We start from the raw sequence: 24,062 nt of genomic DNA, 5'->3' as shown, positions 1-24,062 counted from the left end.
TTACTTACCATTCGAAGTTTATGACACAATTTTTCGCGCCAATCATCAGCTGGTGGCATTTCTGGTATAAATACCCAATCAGCTTCACATGCCATAGATGCGACAAGTGCTAGATAACCACAATGTCTACCCATCACCTCTAAAATGAAACATCTTTGATGTGAATGAGCTGTAGTAGAGATTGCATCAGTCGCTTCAATAATTCTATGCAATGCTGAGTCTGCACCGATTGTCATATCTGTACCACAAAAATCATTGTCAATACTACCGACTAAACCAACAATATTTAAACGATGAAATTGTTTGGCATTTTCTGCACTAATTTTACCTGTAATAATAATAACATGTAAGACATAATGTTAATTAGCTACTGAAAATTATTAATGGAATGGTAATTCAACTACTGGAATATTTGAATTTTACAACCGATTGTAGGTTGAAGATCTGAACCCTGATCCACTTACTTTGGTGGAGTTTCGTTCTCTGAGCTGGATGGTTTGGTCGTGGAGCTTTCATCGTCCTTCTGAACGACATCATCAGCACAAACTTCAGAAATTCGAACACTTCACTTCTATCTAAAGTTTGTGCTGATGATGTCGTTCAGAAGGACGATGAAAGCTCCACGACCAAACCATCCAGCTCAGAGAACAAAACTCCACCAAAATCATCCACCTGAGCTACAAATCTTCTCCACCATACCACTTACTTTGGCTTGAGGAATCGTATAGTACTACCAGCTCTCACATAAACAAAGAGGCACAAATCAGTACGTGATAAATAAATTACAGGAAATATTAGCACAGGCATATTTAATAGTGTTGATCATGTTATATATTTATGTGGCCTATTTGTAAGTGTTTAAGTATTTACCAAGTATCTGCTTACACATGAAGTCGATGAAGTTCAGTCATGTGGACTTAGAGACAGGCATCAGTGAATAAGAGTCAAGAAAAATCACGAATCAATCGAAGTTGGAGAATGTGAATTGTTGCGTCCTGGCTCATTACTATAAATAGTAACATACTGATAATTCTGTAGGTACTGGTTTCGACTTATGAAGAGGTCTTGGGTATGTGATGCTGTGGAGTCTCATACTACGACAAATCCTCCATTTAGTGGTTTGCTAGCTGTGATCAGTTAGCGATGTAAAACCACAAACTGAAAGTGCAGAGCCAGTCGAAAAACGTCAACTACTTTAGGGATGTGTTCCATATTCAAAACTGTCCATCCTTTATTCTTAATCAAAAAGATTACTTCATCAATCAGATTAAAAATTATTACTAGGAAGGTAAACTTCATTTTAACATGAGCGAATTTCACATATATACATATAGTAATAAAACTTAACTAATGTGACAAGTTCTTCCAATAGATTTGACCATTCAGCTCTAAATAGATTAGCACCAGTTAAAGAACCATCACCACCAATAACCACTAAATTGGTGATTTGATTTTTGACCAGATTTTCAGCAGCTTTTAAACGTCCACAACGTTCACGAAAATCCATACATCGAGCTGATCCAATCTTGGTACCTCCCTAAACATTATAATAATACATATAAATGAAATTATAATACCATATTTGTTTCTTTCATCATTTTAAAAATATATTCCACAGTTTATTCCACTTAACATTGAATGGTGACTATGTATATTAACATCTCTAAGTAAGGTAATACAGTTCGTAAGCAAATTCGCAAATTAATTTATAGTGTAAAGTTATAGAACAGACGTTAGTCTGTTCAACTTTGTATCGTCCTAATGTATGCTATAAATATCATGTAACGCAATAGATGGATTGCATCATAAATTGATTCGAGACTCTAAATAACAGATGGGGTTGTGTGATAATCCGGGGGTTAGGGAAGAACAGAAGGATGAAAATAACTTACGGGGCAGGATTATGAAAGATAATTGTTTGTACATAAGGGAATTAGGCCAAGGAAGGATCAGAGGTTGAGTGTGTCGTTTTCACACGCAGAGTTCGGGCTTCAGTTGGTGGATCCCCAATCCTTTTTATCCTTTCAAAGAAATATATTTACCACACAACTCTAAATACGAATGTACAGCTTAAGTAAATAGTTTCGTCCAAAAGAAAATTTTCTTCTCCGATTCTCTTTATTTTTATTCAATGTAAAAATGGGTTATTCTAGGTAATTTCACTGCATTATTTTCCTTCCTTTCACATGCTCACAACACCGTTGTGTTGTTCTTTGTGTAGTTCAGCTCTATCTCTTCTTAATATGTAATATATTTTATGTTTAAATGAAAAGAATACTGATATCAAGCTTAACTCAGAATTCAAATAAAAAATAGTTCACACTTCTACAGTACTAATTCCCTCGTATGTAGATTTTGATAAGATTCTAATAATGAAATTAACAAACTTTTTGTAATTATAGTTTCAAGATTTCTTTAGCAAAATTACACTGAACAATTCAGTTTGATCTTTCAAGTGAAAAGGTGAATCTGCGAAGCCAATAGGTGGTATGTAAAGATTATCTGAATTACGTTTATGAAGACTAACGGAAGTTTGTTTTTTTATCTAGTTTAGAGTAAATAATTGTCAAATGGCATCTGGTTTTGAACAGTTGTACAGTTGCGATCATTCCGTCATAAAAATTTTCCCTGTAGTGATACTTCCCACATAAACTACACGATTAAATAATTATTGTGTGTTAGGTAATGAATTAGTGTCGAAATATTAATCTCTTGACTTTTTGATGAGAAATGGCGTTTGACCAAGTTCAGAGATATCAGAAATGAAATTGATTTTAATGGTTTCATTGAAACAAGGCATATAACGGTGTAACTAAAAAAGAATCTCGACTAATCTTTCTAGCATTTTAGAAGTAGAGACTCCCAGTATACATGGGAACACTGTGTTGAAAGTCAACATCTGTTTTCTAGTTTCACACCGAAAACCATGAAACTCATGCAAATGTTGATTTGAAGTTACCGGATGCCAGTTAGATGATGTAATCACCCTAGTCTACGAAAACACGGGCGTCTACTCAAATGATTTTGCGTGATCAAGTAATATGTTAGGCAAGGTTTCGACATTTTAGTCTAGTCAATCCTACTTTACGCGTCCAGGCCAAACAATGACAAAATTATTTCATGGTTTTTATGAAATAAATAGTTTCATAATTTTCCAGACTGGATTACGGATATTGTGGAAAAATGTAAGATTTTACTGGACCATTCACAACATTATATGCACATATATCCTACATTAGGCATTGACTCGGAGTATTTACTTTATTCTCAATGAGCTTTAACATCATACAGTTTTGGAAAAAGTCATAAAAGCATCCACATAACCTTTTAGAACTTTTCAATACTTCTTAAAAGTTGTTTTTTTCTTAAGACAAACATTAATTGCAGAGTTAAACATAAGACGTTTCAGTTTAGTACAAATCTACTCAACATATTGTAGTATTGGAAAGTTGAAAATAATCGGCAAAAACATGGCGGGCCCTGATTTTCCGACAATTGGCACCAGTCTCTAAGATGTATCTGTAATCTTTAGTGGACAGATGCTTCTAAGTGTATTTAAACCTGAGTCATTCAGCTTCATAGTCTGAGACCTTACCAATGATTCATGAACTTATTATGAGTTTGCTTATTATTCATTAAGTGTTATCGTACTATGATTTTTAATGATAAATAAATGTGTAATGTGGCTACTAACCGTGTTTAAGTCTTAAGAGGTAATACACAACAATCCGCTAAATAATTTGGAGGCGATATCTCACAAGCATAGTATTTTGAACAACCTAGATTATCTTAAAAACTCCTTTATTGTTTCATTCAGCGTTTTGATAAACGAATCAATAAACCACAAATCAAGGCGACAAAGAAAGAATGAGAAAGCCTACTTAAATCGGTATAATGAGTTTGTTTGTTTCACCTACCATGTTTTCACCTTTAAAGCAGTGAAAAACAAATGTTGGATGAAAACAGTTTCATTATTACATATCTGAAGACGAGCACAATTACATGAGCGATTTATAATGAAATAAATTACTGTATACACTTACTAATTGGAGAATACCAGAAACATCTGCCCACGATGCTTCCTGAATGTTGTTACCACCATCTACAAGACCTTGATATCCTTCTCTGATGAAAAATACTCGGCATCCGCAGTATATTCCCATACGGACTACAGCTCGCACAGCTGCATTCATTCCTTGGGCATCTCCACCGCTTGTGAGAACAGCGATACATTCACCCGTAAATTGTCCTCGGGCAACATATTTACCTTCCATACCAGGTGTCCATTCCGTTGCTCGGCGCTCAAACCTTCGACAAAGTAACAAATATCACCCAAAATATTTAAAATTGACCTTACTGAATATAAGTAAAAAATTTAGTTATCTCAAAACTTTGGAAAACATCAGTAAGCTAAGAAGTGATAAATTATGTAAACAAACTCAAATACATACACATCGAATTCGAACACAGTGAAAACTAACAATGCTAAGGGTTAACCTAATCAACCTGACAGAGATATTTACGAGTAATTACCCATGATTTTGGCGTGGATCAAGAGACTTAAATATGTTCATTTGAATACGTATACTTCCGAATAACTAACTAGGATAGAAAGCAATAATCGAACCAATACTATTAACAACCAAAGTATTTGAGCGGTTGATATTGTGTTAGTTGAACAAATATTTCAAACATAACAAAACCCGCTTCTACTCCTTATTTTCTGTACACGTTTTTCTTTATGGTCACTTTCTGTTTCAAAAAAGTGCCATTCCGTCTAACTTATCTGTCGAATTACATAACTTGATGGATAGAATTACTTAAAACTTTTGAACAAACATAATTTTAATTGCCAACACAGGACTATTTGGCCAAGTTAGCCTACTTCATAAAAAACCCGCTTGCCATCTGATGTACTAGTGAGATTTGTGATCTAATAACCAAATGACTAAAAACCAAATTCTAAGCAAAGCATGAGTTTCCTGATGTTCTCATAAATATCTAATTAGTTGGTAAATGTAAATTACATCAAGAATTAAACGAACAAACACAAATCAAGCATGCAGTAATAATCAAAATACAATAAAATTTTCAATAGATTTTACTTATTCTAAAAAAACTGATGAAGGTTGAAGTCTACTAAAATGGAGACGAAATCTATTTACACACATAGAGTAGCCTTTAAAAATTTTTAAATGAATAACTCAAACGATTTCAAGTTGAAAATATAACAAAAGTGACAAATTTTATTTTAATCAATTAGCGTTATTTAAAAGCGTCCCACTTCACAGCATCACACGTAATTCTTTACTTTTATTCTCATAGATTCCCAGTACAATTTTAAAATACTTTCTACTATAACAATCATACCTGAACGTTAGAATAGACAGATCACAAAGATAAATACAAACATAAATCATTTGGTTGTAATATAGTAGATCGACATTAACATGCCCATTCCAACAAAAAATGTCCTGAACTTCATTTCAGAAATGATAGAAATTTTTGCGTGGTTCTTAGGATGCAGGATCCCTTCCGAATTGTTTTATGTGAGCAGATGGTATTTTAGAAGCGGCTAAGCTAACAACAAAAAGGTAATATTAAGCTCAATTCTTAAGGTTTTAACTAAAAACAAAGTTAATTTTCAGCCTTATAAACAAAAAGAAAATAGAAAATTATATAGCATTCGCTTAGAAATATATTCGGCATTCCAAAAATCTAGATGCAGTGTTAGGGAACTAAATCTTTATAAACAAGAAAGAAACTGAGTATCGGATTTCAAAATGATATATTTTCCATGATTAAGTAGAATCTGTTTTAAGTGAATAATGCGGTTTTAGTGTGCAAGTGAGTTCTAAAGCCTTTAAATATGCTTGTTCGGATTCATAAGTAGAACAAAATTTCCCGTCAAAATTACGTTAATGACTTTAGACATCAAAACAAAGTGAGCGTCACCTTAAGGCACCATCGAGCTGAAAATATCCAATACTGATAAATTGAAATATTTTCCCTGAATTGTTAACCTTCATTTATCATGGATTATGCTATGAAAAACTTGCAAGTGAACAAAATGTCCAAATCATGGATGCACCAAAAAATTACAAAGAGTACAAATAAGTATTATAGTAAACATTTCTTGACCTAAACAAAATACAGTGAGATTATTTGAAAGTTCTCTTCTAAACAAATAAGATTAACTCATATCACTAACAAAAGCCGGTTCGAATATTCAGATTTGCTCAAAGAGTGGCATGTACAACTAATATCTTTACTCAAAAGAATAACTAGAAAATTGAGGCAATAATTCATACATCTGTGAGCTTAAAGCTAGGTGTTTAGACAAATTACCCTTTATTTTAAAATTTTACTGAATAAATTAAAACAGATAACGTAGCCAATCCATGACCATATCAGTGACACATAGTTTTATAGCACTGTCTATTATTTTGAAAAATAATTCCATAAATCAGTCATACGTAGTCTGTTCTTCGTTATCGTCGTAAAGTAAGCAATGTATGTCCTTTAATATAGTTGAAAGGTATAAAACTTCAGTTCCTCAATTGTTGATTTAGATTTCACTAAAATATTCAATGGAAAACAATACTAGGAGCTGAAGTGGAATAACTGTTTATGTAAATTAATCTAATTTTATTCTTCAGCAACATCAGTCATAAATTACAGTGACTTGGCCTTTCTAGTGTGGTCTTATTGTTGTAAGTACAGCAAGTGTATTAATTTCAATACCACTGAACTAGAAATGATATGTAATGTAGTTGCCTGAAAGTTGATAACTAAGGATTCCGAAAACAGTCAGCAAGACTTTTAGCTCTCAAAAAATACAGGACCTGAATAAGCATTAGTTTAGAAACAAATCGTTATCAACTTTTCTTACCCTCTGTTCAGAAACACAAAACTCCAGGGGCCTTGGGCAGCTAATATTTAAAAACCGCTGCACACCGCTGTGTGATAGCAGCCAAGGTTTTAGAACCCTCTTGGGTAGTAAGTAGAGCCGTTTAGCCATGTCGATACAAAAAACACTCTTTGTATTCAGTTTTCGTTCGTTTGAAACTCAGGTATCTCATACAAGCAGACACTACTTAACTGGAAAGGACAGTGTTGTTGGAAAAGGTTCAAAGAACTGAAAATGAGGTGGGTCATGGAACCGCCAAGCTCCTGTATGACGAGAGACTGGCTGGACGAAAACTATTTCTCTCGCCATATAGGAGAACAAGAGGTGGCAATCTTCAAAGTGCTTAATGGAAATTACGGATCTGGAGTGCACTCAACTTTCAATCTTCCAAAATAAAGAATTAACGAGGACACTAGAAATGTACACATGTCCAGAAAAAATTACCTGTCAGTTGACTCTCAACTTTCCCTTTAAACTATCAGTGAACACAACTCGCTACCTGGACAAGTGACTGAATCTCCATCTGTCAATGCACTCAAAAGAAAGTTGGATCACAGAGGTTTGCCAAATGAACCACAAAGACATTACAACGAGAGAAATGGATAAGAACTAAATACCTGAAAGTTGCTTAGAAAGACCCTCAGACGTAGATTTGAAGACGTATTTAGTAGCGAAAAAAAGAGAATCAAAATCAAGTAATTGCTCATGTTGTGCAAAATAATAAAGATAACATTTCATCAGATATATTTATTTGAATTTCTCAAAGCCCAAGTATTGCCAGTCGGATGGATGTTAAGGAGTTTTAAAAAACGCAGGAGTGATGCTACCGTCTGATTTCGTTTAATTACAGCTAACAAGCAGATATCACACATATGCAAAAAACTGGTAAAACAAATAAACGAAAGCCAACGTTAGCACAACTATAGCTACTTTCATATACATTTTCCGTATTGAGAAATGAGATTTGTAATTTTAAGTGCATACACAAAAAAGAGCGCCAAGGCGTGTATCAAAGACAATATAAAGTCCAAAAATCATTCGGTTCAGTTAAATAATGTGTAAGAGAGCACTAATTTGAGTTTTAAAACAAAACTAGCTAGCAGGGATCTAAATATCCTATTAACTGATCATTCACCTAATAATTCAGATTTTCACGTTATAAGCTTACCAGCATGATCTCCTGGAGTTTAAAGTATGAAAATGTTAATTAGATCAGTCGAAAATGATTGAACGTAACAATAGCGAACAATTCTTCAAAACTTACCTTCTACTTTCCATTTTATGTTCGAATGTTTATAAGATAGTGAACGTGGAAGTTATGTTTCTGAAAATCAAAAAGGTGATTTGAAGCCTTTAGTTGTGTTAATCTGCAGATATCATAAACAGCAGTCACGTACACCAAATAAATAATGGTATAAAGAGACGCTCACAATAAGTGGCTTTAAGTTATGCATTATAACAAAATAATTCTATGTCGATGGAATCTTGATGGGATTTTCAGTCACACTGATGTATATACATTATCTGATGAGAAAAACTAGACAGTATAACGGCGTTATCATGAATTAGCTTTCTAGTCTTAACGAAAAGTAGTGTTAGCATCGACATTTCGACGCAAACGATATCTGTATAGCCCTTAAATTAAACTATTACTTACCATTCATTGGCAGGTATTTTAATGTGATTTGACAAAATTTCTGTTTACTGAATCATTTTTCCTCATCATAATCCCACTTTGTTTAACTCTTAGATAATCTACACGTGCATTTTGATTTTGAATGTGTTAGGGAATAAACCAAACATTTTGAAATTATTGCAAGTATTTTCCATTCATTTGCTGTCGCTCTTTTGATTCGCAACCACACGTTCTTCGAGACTTAAAGATAAAAACTGAAAAGATTTATATTCAACATACAACATCTGGCGAGGGCTAGAGGTGGTGAACGCGGAAGACCTAATCGATATAGCACGGCTAAGTCATGCTAACAGAAAATTACAGAGTTTGAAGCGTATGTTGTTGAAGGATGACAGTCTGCACATCAGGTATACCAAAAGTATTGAAAGTAATTTTACTAAGGGCTATGTGGAGAAGGTCTCTGAAATACAGCTGTAGCCTAATTATCTCCCCCGATGGTATTTACCTCATCAGGGAGTGTTAAACCCGAAAAATCCAGAAAAAGTTAGAGTGGTCCTTGATTGTGCCGCCAGGTTTGCAGGGATTTCCCTAAATGGTAGGATTTCTCAAGAACTCCACACCACTGCTGGGCTAGTGTGTATATTATTGAGTTTTCGCAAGGAGGCAGTTGCAATCTCTGCAGATGTTGAGGAAATGTTCATACAAGTGAGAGTCCCTGAGTCTGATCGAGAAGCTTTAAGATTTCTGCATTGCCAGGAGGGAGACATTTCGAGGGAACCATTCGAGTTTCAAAAGACCCCTCATCCGTTTGGTGCCACGTCATCGCCGTTTTGTGCTAACTGTGCCATAAATAAGACAGCTCAAAAAATTCTCTGATGGTTATGATCGTTATGTCGAAGATACTGTCAAGAACAATTTCTATGTTCATAATTTTTTGATATCCTTTTCAACTTGTGATCAGGCAAAGAAGTTCGTTAAGCAGATAAGTGAATTATTATACAGAGGAGGTTTTGAATTAAAGAAATGGATCACCAACTCAGAAGAAGTAAGAACCATCTTGTCTGATGTATGTAAAGAAGAGTCTTTGATGGAAATGTCAACGAGTTATGATACCACCCATCGAATTCCAGGTGTGGAGTGGGATTTCAAACAAGATATATTTAAGTTTTACTTCGATGCACCAGAAATCTGTAGTTTCTTCTCTGTTCGATCCTTTGGGTCTAATTGCTCCAGTCTGCCTTACTGCCAAACTCCTCTTGCAAAAATTACGTAAATCCTAAATAGGCTGGGATCAGCCTCTCAACGAGCCAAACATGTCCACGTGGCTACATTGGGTGAATTTTATGCGTCAGGTAGGTCATTTAACGGAAGCTCGAGGGATCAAGAATGGGATCGACGAACTTGACGCGAAAATAGAATTACATTTGTTCAGTGATGCTTCCGAGATTGGTTGTGGGGCAGTTGCGTACGCACGAGTTAGCTGTTTGAAGAAACCACTATACTGTATCTTGTTGTACAGCAACTCTAGGGTATCACTTATCAAACAAGTTACTATACCGAGGCTTGAGATGGCGCAGAGGTGTTAGGTGTAAGGCCGAGTGAAGTCTCACAAAGGGGTCTGACCAAATTTTTTGCGATGTGAACTTCCATACAGATTCCATGATAGTGTTATACTACATTAAGAACACCGAAAATCGATATAGCACCTATATAGCCAACCGCCTCGCTGTTGTTCACCAGTATACGAAGGTTTAACAATGGAGTTATGTAAAGTCGTCACAGAATCCAGCTGACTGAACCTCGAGAGGTATACAAAGAATGACCAATCCTGAATCTTGGCCTAAATATCCAACTTTACTGCGTGGCGATTTTTGTATAACAATTACTAACTGTCCGGAACTTACTCCTGACAATATTGAGTTCAGAAAAACTGCTGTGGTTAACTAGAATAGTATAAAGTACAACATGTCACCTATTCTTTCTTATTATTCTGAGTGATTGAAATTAACCAGTGCTGTAGCCTGGCTAAGAAGGTTTTCAGAATTCCTAGTGGTACTTCGTTCACAGAGTCGTGAAGGATTCGTTCATTTAGGATGTTTAAAGGTCAAAGAGCTTGACATTGCCAAGCGTAAAATTATAATGATGGTTCAGAAAGAAGTGTATGGAGAATTACTTAGTGAATTTAAAAACAGCAGTAAAGTGGTTAGTCATAATGATCTGAAGGGTTTATCACCGATAATGCTTGATGGGTTACTCTGTGTTGGAGGTCGACTAAGCTACTCAGATTTCCCAAATGCTTTTAATCATCCAATAATCTTACCCACTCGACACTTAGTGACGGAAATGATAATTAGGCATTATCATGAAGAACAAGGGCACACGGCAATGTCTCAAGTATTGGTCACAATTCAAAAAGCTATTGGATAGTAAAAGGAACCAGCACGGTTAGGAGAGCGATTGGAAAGTGCATGACATGCCGGCGGTTTACGATGAATCCAGGACAACAACTGATGGCGCCGCTTCCAGCTTGCAGAATGCAACAAGGCTGGTATAGCTTCTCAGCGGTAGGAGTAGACTACTTTGAATCCTTTTTAGTCAAAAGAGTAAAGTAATTGGAAAAATATATGAACGTATATTTACTTGTTTGCAAACAGGAGTCGTACATGTTGGAATGACGTATAGTTTAAATGCAGATTCATTTATAATGGCCTTATTAAGTTTTATTGGAAGAAGAGGGAAACCTCCAGAGATTAAAGTGACAGTGGGTCAAGTTTCGTGGGTGCAGTCTCTGAACCAAGGAGGTTTGTGCAACAGTTGAATCGGAAGAAGATAAATAATGAATTGTCAGCTAGGCGGATTCAAAGGCATTTTAACCCGTCTTCATCCAGCCACAGGGGTGGAGTTCAGGAAAGGATGATTAGGTCTATACGTCGACTGTTATTGTCGATCACAAGAGAACTGACTCTAACTGATGAAACCTCGGGCACTTATTTGGTCGAAATTGAAAGGATATTGAACGATCGAGCATTAACTCCGGTTGTCCAAGATGCTAACGATGAACTAGCCTTGTCGCCAAATAGTTTGCTGTGATTTTGAGGGAATCATACAGAACAGTCGAAGAAGTTAGCGTCAGAGATAAACATGACGAACGTTGGGAATAGGTTAATTATCTAGCTGATGTGTTTTGGAAAAGGTGGTTAAGAAAATATTTACCGTCCCTACAAAAACGTCAAAAATGATTAGTTGAACATTGAAGTTTTCAGAACGGAAATGTAGTAATCGTGGCTTTGGACATCTCGACCCGTGAAAGGTGGCCATAAGGAGTAGTTGAAGGCTGTGAAATAGATAACGACGGAAAGGTTGGGACGGTCACTGTCCGTACGAATAATGGATTAGTTAGGAGGGATATACGTAAGGTATGCCTCCCTGAAGGTTCGAATCAGTTTCGAGTATGCATACTGTTGTAAGTCCTGCTCGTTCCTCTGGTGTAGAATATGTTGAAGAATGAACCATGACCAGAGGCACCAAGGCGGCTTGTGTTGTATGTGATAAGTCGTGCGGATTGAACGCTATATTCGTTTCCTAAGCTATTCTGTAACCCCAAGCTAGAACTATACTGCGACCCGAACACGAGAGAGACGAACAGTATGCGAGAAGTACTTTACTCCAAGGTTCATCTTACTACAGAAAATAAAGGGGTTTTTAATATTTTAAATGTCCTTGGGTTGCTAGAAGAAGAAGAATGCTACTAAACATAGTAGCAGTATAGAAATCAGCCAATCAGAACCTCTACATGTGACGCTTCGCTTCCTTGATATTTTTGGCTAAAACTTTAAGTGAATACTGATTGAATGAAACGCTTCTTAGTGTCTCCTGATCCTTGCTGGTCTTTTACAAGAAATTTTCTGGATCACTCCAACAGTATGAAGGGATTTTGCCGGCCGTTGTAAGATCCATTTTTGGAATGTTTTGTGTGTGAAAATCCCTCCATGTATACAATTGCAGTTTGTTCCTATTGATTCCCTTAGTTGTATATTTTGTTAGTCTTTTTGATTCCATTTGAGTTGTTAATATTTGTATTTTATAATAGTTTTTATTTTTCTTAAGCCTTCACTAAGTTTCCGTGTTTCTTCTTGAACTGCATTTATGTTGTTTTACTTGATACTTAGTCTTGACGGCAGCCATATTGGTTTGTTCCTCCTTTTGATTGTGTTGCTTGTATTGACTGGAATTGTGCATTTTTGATAGTGAATCGAAGCACTCTTCTAGAATTGGAAACACTGTGCTATAAAGCAACCGAATATTATCTTTTGAACGAATCTGTGCGTGTTCTATCCAGACAGGATAGAACAATATTTATTTGTTGTGATTGGTTATTTTCTGGCATCTTTTATCAACTTCCGTATTCATTGAAATTTAAATTTGATTAATTGAACAATTATTGGTGGGATAGCTGGGTGGTCATATTTGTTTAGATAAAGATGTACATTTAAATTTATGATGAATATTAGAATCGTCATTTTACCCAATTACATTGTTTTGGCTTCAACCGGGCAAGAACGCGTATGTAACCCACCTAAACAGCTATTCTTCAGTCCAAACCTTAGTTTGGATCTTACAATTACATACTCACATATTTTCTTTTAGCCTTATGAATACTGTTTTCAGTTATTACTTAGTTTGGAACAAAGACTTCATCGAAGGACACTTATGCCCAATCTACTCTAAACAAACTGTATGTCAAAATTTCTAAGCCATTGGCCTGACTGGTCTGTGCCCGGAAATGTCAAAAGCCTGTCCTCTGAATCTTATCCCTTTCACGTATATACAGATTAGAGAGAATGACAAAACCTTGAGCTTCCTATCGGGGATTAATGCATATTAGAACTCGCAGCTAACTGTGCCATAAATAAGACAGCTCAAAAAATTCTCTGATGGTTATGATCGTTATGTCGAAGATACTGTCAAGAACAATTTCTATGTTCATAATTTTTTGATATCCTTTTCAACTTGTGATCAGGCAAAGAAGTTCGTTAAGCAGATAAGTGAATTATTATACAGAGGAGGTTTTGAATTAAAGAAATGGATCACCAACTCAGAAGAAGTAAGAACCATCTTGTCTGATGTATGTAAAGAAGAGTCTTTGATGGAAATGTCAACGAGTTATGATACCACCCATCGAATTCCAGGTGTGGAGTGGGATTTCAAACAAGATATATTTAAGTTTTACTTCGATGCACCAGAAATCTGTAGTTTCTTCTCTGTTCGATCCTTTGGGTCTAATTGCTCCAGTCTGCCTTACTGCCAAACTCCTCTTGCAAAAATTACGTAAATCCTAAATAGGCTGGGATCAGCCTCTCAACGAGCCAAACATGTCCACGTGGCTACATTGGGTGAATTTTATGCGTCAGGTAGGTCATTTAACGGAAGCTCGAGGGATCAAGAATGGGATCGACGAACTTGACGCGAAAATAGAATTACATTTGTTCAGTGATGCTTCCGAGATTGGTTGTGGGGCAGTTGCGTACGCACGAGTTAGCTGTTTGAAGAAACCACTATACTGTATCTTGTTGTACAGCAACTCTAGGGTATCACTTATCAAACAAGTTACTATACCGAGGCTTGAGATGGCGCAGAGGTGTTAGGTGTAAGGCCGAGTGAAGTCTCACAAAGGGGTCTGACCAAATTTTTTGCGATGTGAACTTCCATACAGATTCCATGATAGTGTTATACTACATTAAGAACACCGAAAATCGATATAGCACCTATATAGCCAACCGCCTCGCTGTTGTTCACCAGTATACGAAGGTTTAACAATGGAGTTATGTAAAGTCGTCACAGAATCCAGCTGACTGAACCTCGAGAGGTATACAAAGAATGACCAATCCTGAATCTTGGCCTAAATATCCAACTTTACTGCGTGGCGATTTTTGTATAACAATTACTAACTGTCCGGAACTTACTCCTGACAATATTGAGTTCAGAAAAACTGCTGTGGTTAACTAGAATAGTATAAAGTACAACATGTCACCTATTCTTTCTTATTATTCTGAGTGATTGAAATTAACCAGTGCTGTAGCCTGGCTAAGAAGGTTTTCAGAATTCCTAGTGGTACTTCGTTCACAGAGTCGTGAAGGATTCGTTCATTTAGGATGTTTAAAGGTCAAAGAGCTTGACATTGCCAAGCGTAAAATTATAATGATGGTTCAGAAAGAAGTGTATGGAGAATTACTTAGTGAATTTAAAAACAGCAGTAAAGTGGTTAGTCATAATGATCTGAAGGGTTTATCACCGATAATGCTTGATGGGTTACTCTGTGTTGGAGGTCGACTAAGCTACTCAGATTTCCCAAATGCTTTTAATCATCCAATAATCTTACCCACTCGACACTTAGTGACGGAAATGATAATTAGGCATTATCATGAAGAACAAGGGCACACGGCAATGTCTCAAGTATTGGTCACAATTCAAAAAGCTATTGGATAGTAAAAGGAACCAGCACGGTTAGGAGAGCGATTGGAAAGTGCATGACATGCCGGCGGTTTACGATGAATCCAGGACAACAACTGATGGCGCCGCTTCCAGCTTGCAGAATGCAACAAGGCTGGTATAGCTTCTCAGCGGTAGGAGTAGACTACTTTGAATCCTTTTTAGTCAAAAGAGTAAAGTAATTGGAAAAATATATGAACGTATATTTACTTGTTTGCAAACAGGAGTCGTACATGTTGGAATGACGTATAGTTTAAATGCAGATTCATTTATAATGGCCTTATTAAGTTTTATTGGAAGAAGAGGGAAACCTCCAGAGATTAAAGTGACAGTGGGTCAAGTTTCGTGGGTGCAGTCTCTGAACCAAGGAGGTTTGTGCAACAGTTGAATCGGAAGAAGATAAATAATGAATTGTCAGCTAGGCGGATTCAAAGGCATTTTAACCCGTCTTCATCCAGCCACAGGGGTGGAGTTCAGGAAAGGATGATTAGGTCTATACGTCGACTGTTATTGTCGATCACAAGAGAACTGACTCTAACTGATGAAACCTCGGGCACTTATTTGGTCGAAATTGAAAGGATATTGAACGATCGAGCATTAACTCCGGTTGTCCAAGATGCTAACGATGAACTAGCCTTGTCGCCAAATAGTTTGCTGTGATTTTGAGGGGAATCATACAGAACAGTCGAAGAAGTTAGCGTCAGAGATAAACATGACGAACGTTGGGAATAGGTTAATTATCTAGCTGATGTGTTTTGGAAAAGGTGGTTAAGAAAATATTTACCGTCCCTACAAAAACGTCAAAAATGATTAGTTGAACATTGAAGTTTTCAGAACGGAAATGTAGTAATCGTGGCTTTGGACATCTCGACCCGTGAAAGGTGGCCATAAGGAGTAGTTGAAGGCTGTGAAATAGATAACGACGGAAAGGTTGGGACGGTCACTGTCCGTACGAATAATGGATTAGTTAGGAGGGATATACGTAAGGTATGCCTCCCTGAAGGTTCGAATCAGTTTCGAGTATGCATACTGTTGTAAGTCCTGCTCGTTCCTCTGGTGTAGAATATGTTGAAGAATGAACCATGACCAGAGGCACCAAGGCGGCTTGTGTTGTATGTGATAAGTCGTGCGGATTGAACGCTATATTCGTTTCCTAAGCTATTCTGTAACCCCCAAGCTAGAACTATACTGCGACCCGAACACGAGAGAGAAGACGAACAGTATGCGAGAAGTACTTTACTCCAAGGTTCATCTTACTACAGAAAATAAAGGGGTTTTTAATATTTTAAATGTCCTTGGGTTGCTAGAAGAAGAAGAATGCTACTAAACATAGTAGCAGTATAGAAATCAGCCAATCAGAACCTCTACATGTGACGCTTCGCTTCCTTGATATTTTTGGCTAAAACTTTAAGTGAATACTGATTGAATGAAACGCTTCTTAGTGTCTCCTGATCCTTGCTGGTCTTTTACAAGAAATTTTCTGGATCACTCCAACAGTATGAAGGGATTTTGCCGGCCGTTGTAAGATCCATTTTTGGAATGTTTTGTGTGTGAAAATCCCTCCATGTATACAATTGCAGTTTGTTCCTATTGATTCCCTTAGTTGTATATTTTGTTAGTCTTTTTGATTCCATTTGAGTTGTTAATATTTGTATTTTATAATAGTTTTTATTTTTCTTAAGCCTTCACTAAGTTTCCGTGTTTCTTCTTGAACTGCATTTATGTTGTTTTACTTGATACTTAGTCTTGACGGCAGCCATATTGGTTTGTTCCTCCTTTTGATTGTGTTGCTTGTATTGACTGGAATTGTGCATTTTTGATAGTGAATCGAAGCACTCTTCTAGAATTGGAAACACTGTGCTATAAAGCAACCGAATATTATCTTTTGAACGAATCTGTGCGTGTTCTATCCAGACAGGATAGAACAATATTTATTTGTTGTGATTGGTTATTTTCTGGCATCTTTTATCAACTTCCGTATTCATTGAAATTTAAATTTGATTAATTGAACAATTATTGGTGGGATAGCTGGGTGGTCATATTTGTTTAGATAAAGATGTACATTTAAATTTATGATGAATATTAGAATCGTCATTTTACCCAATTACATTGTTTTGGCTTCAACCGGGCAAGAACGCGTATGTAACCCACCTAAACAGCTATTCTTCAGTCCAAACCTTAGTTTGGATCTTACAATTACATACTCACATATTTTCTTTTAGCCTTATGAATACTGTTTTCAGTTATTACTTAGTTTGGAACAAAGACTTCATCGAAGGACACTTATGCCCAATCTACTCTAAACAAACTGTATGTCAAAATTTCTAAGCCATTGGCCTGACTGGTCTGTGCCCGGAAATGTCAAAAGCCTGTCCTCTGAATCTTATCCCTTTCACGTATATACAGATTAGAGAGAATGACAAAACCTTGAGCTTCCTATCGGGGATTAATGCATATTAGAACTCGCAGCTAAAGTATTAATGGAGGATGTGATAACTTCCTGCAATGCGGTCGTATCCGATCTTCCCAATCGCATGTCTATTAGTAGACAAAATAATAATTGTTTTCGTGTGTGGTTTGTGAATTTCACCCGTAGCTCTTCAAAGGCTACTGGTGGTCCGAAGCCCACACAAATGATGAGGGCTGAGCATGGAGTCAGTAACCCCATCCCGTAAAGCACAACCTTACTGGAATAAGCTTGCCAGAATAAGTCAATCAAACCATTTGAACTCTGCCCTCAGAATTGGAGGATCTTCCTTCAGAAGAATTGTGATTCCACATCGTGAAGATCGAGATATTTCGGAAGTCATGAGGCTGATGTCCCTTCTAACAACCAGAGCAACAATATATACAGGTGCATGAAATGTCACGGCAATGTGGGAGACCGGAAAAGCCAGTCAAATAGCTACGTAAATCAGAGAATACAACTTGGCAGGGCTCAAAATAGGTGAAACTAATTCGACCTAAGCTGAACAGTAAAGGCTCCACACAACCAGAGAGCTGCTCCGATGCTGTCAAAAAATCACAAAATGCACTCATAGGATGGGGATTTCATAGATCTAGAAATATTAAAACATCCTTCAAAACAAAGAAGGGAATCACAATGAATTTTATCGAATGTTATACGCCGACCAATAACAGCGATGACGACGACAAACTTCAGTTTTACGAGAAGCGGTAATCAATCACAGAAGACTGTTCAAGAAAGGACTTGCCCATGCTGAGACACCTAAACATTAAAATCAGAAATGGACAGCACCGGGCAGGAAGATATCAGTGGATGACATGGACTGAGGAAAAGGAACGAGAAGGATGACAGGTCCGAAAATGTATGAGCATTCTAGATTCGCATTCCTTCACTCTTTGATTGTCTTTGATCAGTTACTTGTCCTTTCCCCTTCCAAATTATTAATCATGTGATTAGAATCTTATAGTTTGTAGCACTATCGGTAAAGCCATATTGGTTTGATACAATAAATCTAGTCCAACCAAGTATTTAGATAACAATTTTCTCATTTCTTATTTTTGTCCATTGCTCCCTGAACCTGAGAAACTGTTATCAATCATAATGAAATTATCTCTATGACAAATCTGTTCTGTGAAATCACTAAACAGTCAGAAACAACCAAGTATACATAAAATCGGTCACTCCAAACTTTGTTACTTATATCCACATAAGTATTATGTAACGGTGATCAGGCATAGAATGTATTTCAATAGAACATTGATAAGGAAGGAACGAGAACGGAACGCAATTGGTATGAAAATGCATTAACAATTAAATCTGAGACAATAGACTGATATTTGCAAAAGGAACAGCCAAGATCGATACGATGGATAGATATTTGCAAACTAACTATTTACTACATGGTTCTCAGACTTTAGTGAGGTGCTCTGTAGTTTTGTGAAAAATACATTCGATTGTCGCCACTGGTGTTCTGTTCACTACACACTCACCATCATTTAGCCAAGTCCAGCCGATCCCAATTTTTCACAATTAACTTTTATACTATTTAAACAAGTATCAGTAGTTTAGTATGTATTATGAAGTATTTCAATGACGCAGTAAGTCACGTGTTTAAACAAAATATTTTATTGTATAAATATTTTATTTACATTTTGAAACTATCTAAGACAACATAATCTATTATTTAGTAGTTTAATTCATCAGTCAATTGAAGCTAGACCACCATGGAAAACCTGGAAGTACTGGACGGCCATTTCATCCTAGTCTATCCACAAAACCCCTCTCTAATTATAATCAATTATGCCGAATATAATTGTATTTCTGGAGCTTAATAAACCATGGTTCACAGTTCATGATTTATTCATCAGTCAAATTCTACGTTAATTTTGAGCTGCAAAAATATTACTCACGATGGTCTTTCGCGATAACGATTTGATGCGATCCAGTTTATTGATTTTTCCATTTTTCCTTTAAATTATACGGAAAGAAATACTACAAATAGTCTCTTCAATTTGGACTTCCACAATTAGTGACTTTATGATTGGTTTTATATTATGTTTTTCATCCTTAATTAGTCTACTTTGAAAGCGCTGATTTAAAATGTCTTAATATGGGAAAATATATACGTTAGGCATATGTTTAGCATCTTGAAATATATTGATTGGTCTACAATACAAGTGGGGAATTATATTTTTAGAGATCTACTATTTTTAGTTTCAGGAGTTGTTTTATACAGAGCCTAGATTCTTAATATACTGAATACATCGTGAGCACGTGAACGTCAGGACCCTCCCAAGTCGCAAATGAAAAGACAGAAGAAAACTGAAGGGAATGCTATTCCAAACGGTGTTAATTATGGTATAAAACTGTCAGATATCTGTAGTTTTAGTAAAAACGGAATCATCATTATAGTCATCCGTTCCGCATACCGGTTTTTTTAGCATTTGTCAAATAGGGAAGCTACACATAAAGATTCTGGAACGTTATTCCTAAAGATGATTGAATCGAATATCTTTGGCTCTTTCTGAGTTTCTTAGAGCTTCCACGAGTTCACTCGTGGGCTGTCCTCACACAATTACGAAATATCAATTTAAGTTTGTTGATTATTGTTCTCACAAATATATGATATCGAATATTTTAGCTTAAACCATTATTTTTTGGTGCATTAAAATTAAACAATCATAATATGTGAATTGTTTGCTGGATATTTGCTTTAAGTATTTCTATATCATCATGTTCTAGTTCCATGTGTTTTATTTGGTTAGAATCATTGGTTATAACATGAATTGGAAGAACTATTGAAACTTGTATGAATATAAGTATCATTATTTTGATGAATTCAGTAATCAATTGTAAATATGAATGCAATAGTTTTAACAATATAATTCTGTCAAAGTATACTCTCTTTCTTCCTAGAACTCATACAGATGGACGGGATGACTATCAGATTCTTCTAAAAAGTTTGTTTTAAAATAACAAAGACATTTCACAATTGATTGATCACTGGGTGGTGATCAATGTCATGCTTGTCTAGTCCTTATTATTAGTGTAGATCAAATGCTATCGATCATGTTGCAATGTGGCCACCAGTCTAGGTGAGTCGACATTGAGGGCACTATATATTGAGATTAGATGGTGGTTGGAGGTAGTCAACAGGAAACCCTGGACCCGGGTTTCGTGCTACTTGGCACTCGTCAGCAATGTGTACCTATAATCTTGAAGGAACTGGTGCTTCCTGGTGGATTCGATCTCGTGTCACCCAGCTTCACAGTCAGAGACGTTACCACTGAGCTATCCGAGCCGCGACCGACCTCCTGTAGGACTGAGATGTAATCACAATTGATTGATCACTGGATGGAGATCAATTGCATGCTTGTCTAGTCCTTATTAGTGCACCAGTTCCCTCAAGATTATAGGTACACATTGCTGACGAGTGCCAAGTAGCACGAAACCCGGGTCCAGGGTTTCCTGTCGACTACCTCCAACCACCATCTAAACAAAAACATTTCCAGATCATCAAACAGTTAACAATTGAGTGTTCGGTAAAAAAGTAAATACCAACACGAATTTTAATTTCTATCTGATGTTTAAATACAACCGATATGTAGTATGAATGAAAGTTTTCCTGCCGAAATTGCAATTAAATACTTATACATTTCTATTATCTTTCTTTACATTCAAATCGTGAAGTTCATTTATATACAATAAAATTACAACAATCAGAATTCATTATCAACACTGGAAGTATTATGTTTAGATTAGTATTCATGAAGTTGTTTGCATTGAATATCATAATGAAAGGCGATGTGATGTATTTTGGCTTGATTCATCAGTCATCAAACTACAAACAACAAGTTGTGTTCATTACTATTTTAAAAAATAAAATTTAATTTAATAGTTGAATTCATGAGTCGATTAAATCTAGACCGCCATGGGAAACCTGGAAGCATTAGCCGGCTGTTTCGTCCTAGTATGGGACTCCTAAACAGTGGTCATCCACTGTTCCGCTCTCAAGATTCGAATTCAGGACCTATCAAACTCGTGTGCGAGCGCTTCACATCTAGACCACTGAACCGGCATCCACCAGTGTTAATGTCTAATTTCAACCAATCCACGAAATTGAGCGATACATCCACCATTGTCTTAAGTGAGTTACTACCTCACAACAGATCCGGTTGAACTCCACTGGTCACGGTTTCTCACTAGAACCCTAGGATATACCTCTTGAAGCCAGACACTAGTGAGTATATGTTGATTAGTATCAGAATGGGTTTTGTGGAGATTGTAGTGATTTCAGTAGTTGAGATCATGAGGTAATTGAAGCTAGACCACCATGGAAAACATGAAAGCACTGGACGGCCGTTTCGTGACAGTATGGGACTCTTCAGCAGTGAGCATGCACGATCCCGCCTCACGAGACTCAAACCCAGGTTAATTGGATTGAGTTGATGCCAGAAGTTCATTGTTTTATTAAATTAAGGCAAATGAAATCTTCGATTCTAATGAAATGTACTACAATCAAATAATAAATTTCTTGGTTCGGACACTAATATGCAAAAACTAATGTAAACACAACCAAATGTTGTATAAATATTTTCACATTTCTAATCAAATTATACTGACCGATTCTGTAGAAATGAGCTTTTGATATTGTTATGAAACTGATTTTCATATTCACTGATAAACATCGTCAGAAACATCCTTTAATTTATTTAACTATTAACTTGAACAAGTCAAAGTTTTATGCCTATATCTTCAAAGTGATTACAATTAGCCCGTTGTTGTGGTTTTAAAAGCGGTAGGGAATATTCTTAACAGTGCAAAAAGGACAAGTTACTGAAATTGAATTTCCTCCTAACGAATAACTATTCACTAGTTTAACATAATCACCTACCGACTCATATCAAAGGCAGTAATTATTCTCTTATCATATATAAAATTTAATTCATTTTATCAGTTATATACTTTTAATTATAAACATTTTATAGAGAACTAAGTTTTATTCTCTTAGCGCATATTAATATGAATATCACATCATTCTGTATATCAATTACTTAATCAGTTACTTTGATCTTGATTACAATTACAATTCAAGGTCTGATGATTTTAATACATTTGGATAACTTTTATGTATAACATTCAATTCTTCGTGTGTGTTATGATCATGTATTTACATGAAAAGAATAGAGATTTTGCATACACATAATTCCCGTTTATCATTTTGAGAAGAGCAAGAACAAAAAGATTCTAACCGAATAGCATGAATTCATTTTTTATCTCGTTTGGTTCTCGTCAGTTGCTTACAACCTGTAATATTTAAAATTATAATTATATAATGGGTTTAAATGACTTACATGAGAGGGTTTAGTTGGGAGTTATATTGGAGATTTTATATATCACAGGTTGTAAGCAACTGACGAGAACCAAACGAAATGAAAAATGAATTCATGCTATTTGGCCAGAATCTATGGTCTTGCTCTTTTCAAAAGAACAGAACTTATTTCATTGAAATTTGTAGATAAAGACTTACAAACGAAGTTGTACGTTTGTTATATACATAAAGGAATATTACACAGAGTAGATTAGCTATATTTCAGTCGTTGTTTTTTATTGACCTTTAGTATTAATACATTACACTAATCGACCTTATGATAGTAATCTGTTCAATATTACCTGGCTCATAGTACTAACTGAATAGTAATGATAAAGTTGTGTTGTCGCTACTAGTTCAAGTGTATTGATATAGTAATTTACTTTATTCAAGATTCTGTGGTTTGAGGTAATAGGTAAGAAGCCTTGTATAAAATGGTTCTATCGTGACCGGGAAACAACAGATATTTCGACTTGGTCAATGAGATTTTATTAGGGATAATGAAGGAAACGTCATGATATCACTGTCTATAGTGAACAAAATACATAATCACGAAAATCTTATGAAAGTTTTGATACGGCCTTAGAGGGGATAGAATAACACAATTAGTCAACCAGTAAAGATTATTAATTCACAGTCACTATCCAGGTAAACTTTCATGAATTATATTGATGTTTAAAACAGTGAGAAATTAATAAATCCCCGTTCAGTGTTACTTTCAACTACATATGACAATTCACTTTTACATACCGAATGATATACAGTGGAAGGATAGAAATAAGGTTTAGTAAGATGGTTTCTCTATCATAGTTTCTCAATCATAAGTTGATTAGAGTTGCAGTTGTAAATATTCGGATACACACTCAATTATCTAATGATTAATCATTCACCATGAGGTCTGAAAATCCTGGGTATGCTCCCCGGTGTGGTTGTGAATTTATTCTACTGAGAAACTTCAAACCAGGATGAAAAACCTATTCAGTATTGTCTAGTTTTCACTGGTTTATTAACCATGATCAATCCATCATGTAAACTATGAAATTTAACAATCTCCATAAACTTCAGTATAATAATTGATCTAGTTGCATTAATAGTTTCAAATGCATATATCGATTCATATGCATAACAAAGCGCATGCATTGAAGGAGCACCGATAATGGTTTATATTAGTATTTTATAGTTTGTTGTA

The 24,062-nt window shown here is 35.8% G+C and overlaps 2 protein-coding genes across 2 annotated transcripts in view; both read right to left on the bottom strand.

The window, feature by feature from the left end:
* MS3_00009179 (uncharacterized protein) overlaps positions 1-452 on the bottom strand; it is a 46,006-nt gene extending 45,554 nt beyond the window's left edge. The window contains exon 1 of the mRNA XM_051217512.1: positions 9-452. Coding sequence (XP_051064930.1) covers positions 9-236 — 228 coding nt within the window. The 5' untranslated portion in view covers positions 237-452. The remainder of the gene's footprint in view (positions 1-8) is intronic.
* A 201-nt stretch (positions 453-653) lies between these two features.
* Positions 654-8,356, bottom strand: MS3_00009178 (uncharacterized protein). The gene is made up of 3 exons (XM_051217511.1): positions 8,175-8,356; positions 4,044-4,308; positions 654-1,537 (listed from the first exon to the last, which is right to left on the bottom strand). The coding sequence occupies exons 1-3, from the start codon at positions 8,186-8,188 to the stop codon at positions 1,301-1,303; spliced, it is 516 nt and encodes a 171-aa protein (XP_051064929.1). The 5' UTR covers positions 8,189-8,356; the 3' UTR covers positions 654-1,300.
* Positions 8,357-24,062: the final 15,706 nt, after the last annotated feature.

The sequence above is a fragment of the Schistosoma haematobium genome, chromosome 5 (genome assembly GCF_000699445.3).
Source record: "Schistosoma haematobium chromosome 5, whole genome shotgun sequence".
Classification (NCBI taxonomy): Eukaryota; Metazoa; Platyhelminthes; class Trematoda; order Strigeidida; family Schistosomatidae; genus Schistosoma; species Schistosoma haematobium.
Note: the sequence above shows the minus strand (reverse complement) of the source record. Positions and strands in the feature narration are given on the sequence as shown.

Bases quoted from the DNA above. Each gene is read 5' to 3' on its own strand.
- MS3_00009178 (XM_051217511.1), bottom strand. The intron at 1,538-4,043 runs GTAAGTGTATAC...TATAATGTTTAG, and splicing joins TTTCTGGTATTCTCCAATTA to GGAGGTACCAAGATTGGATC.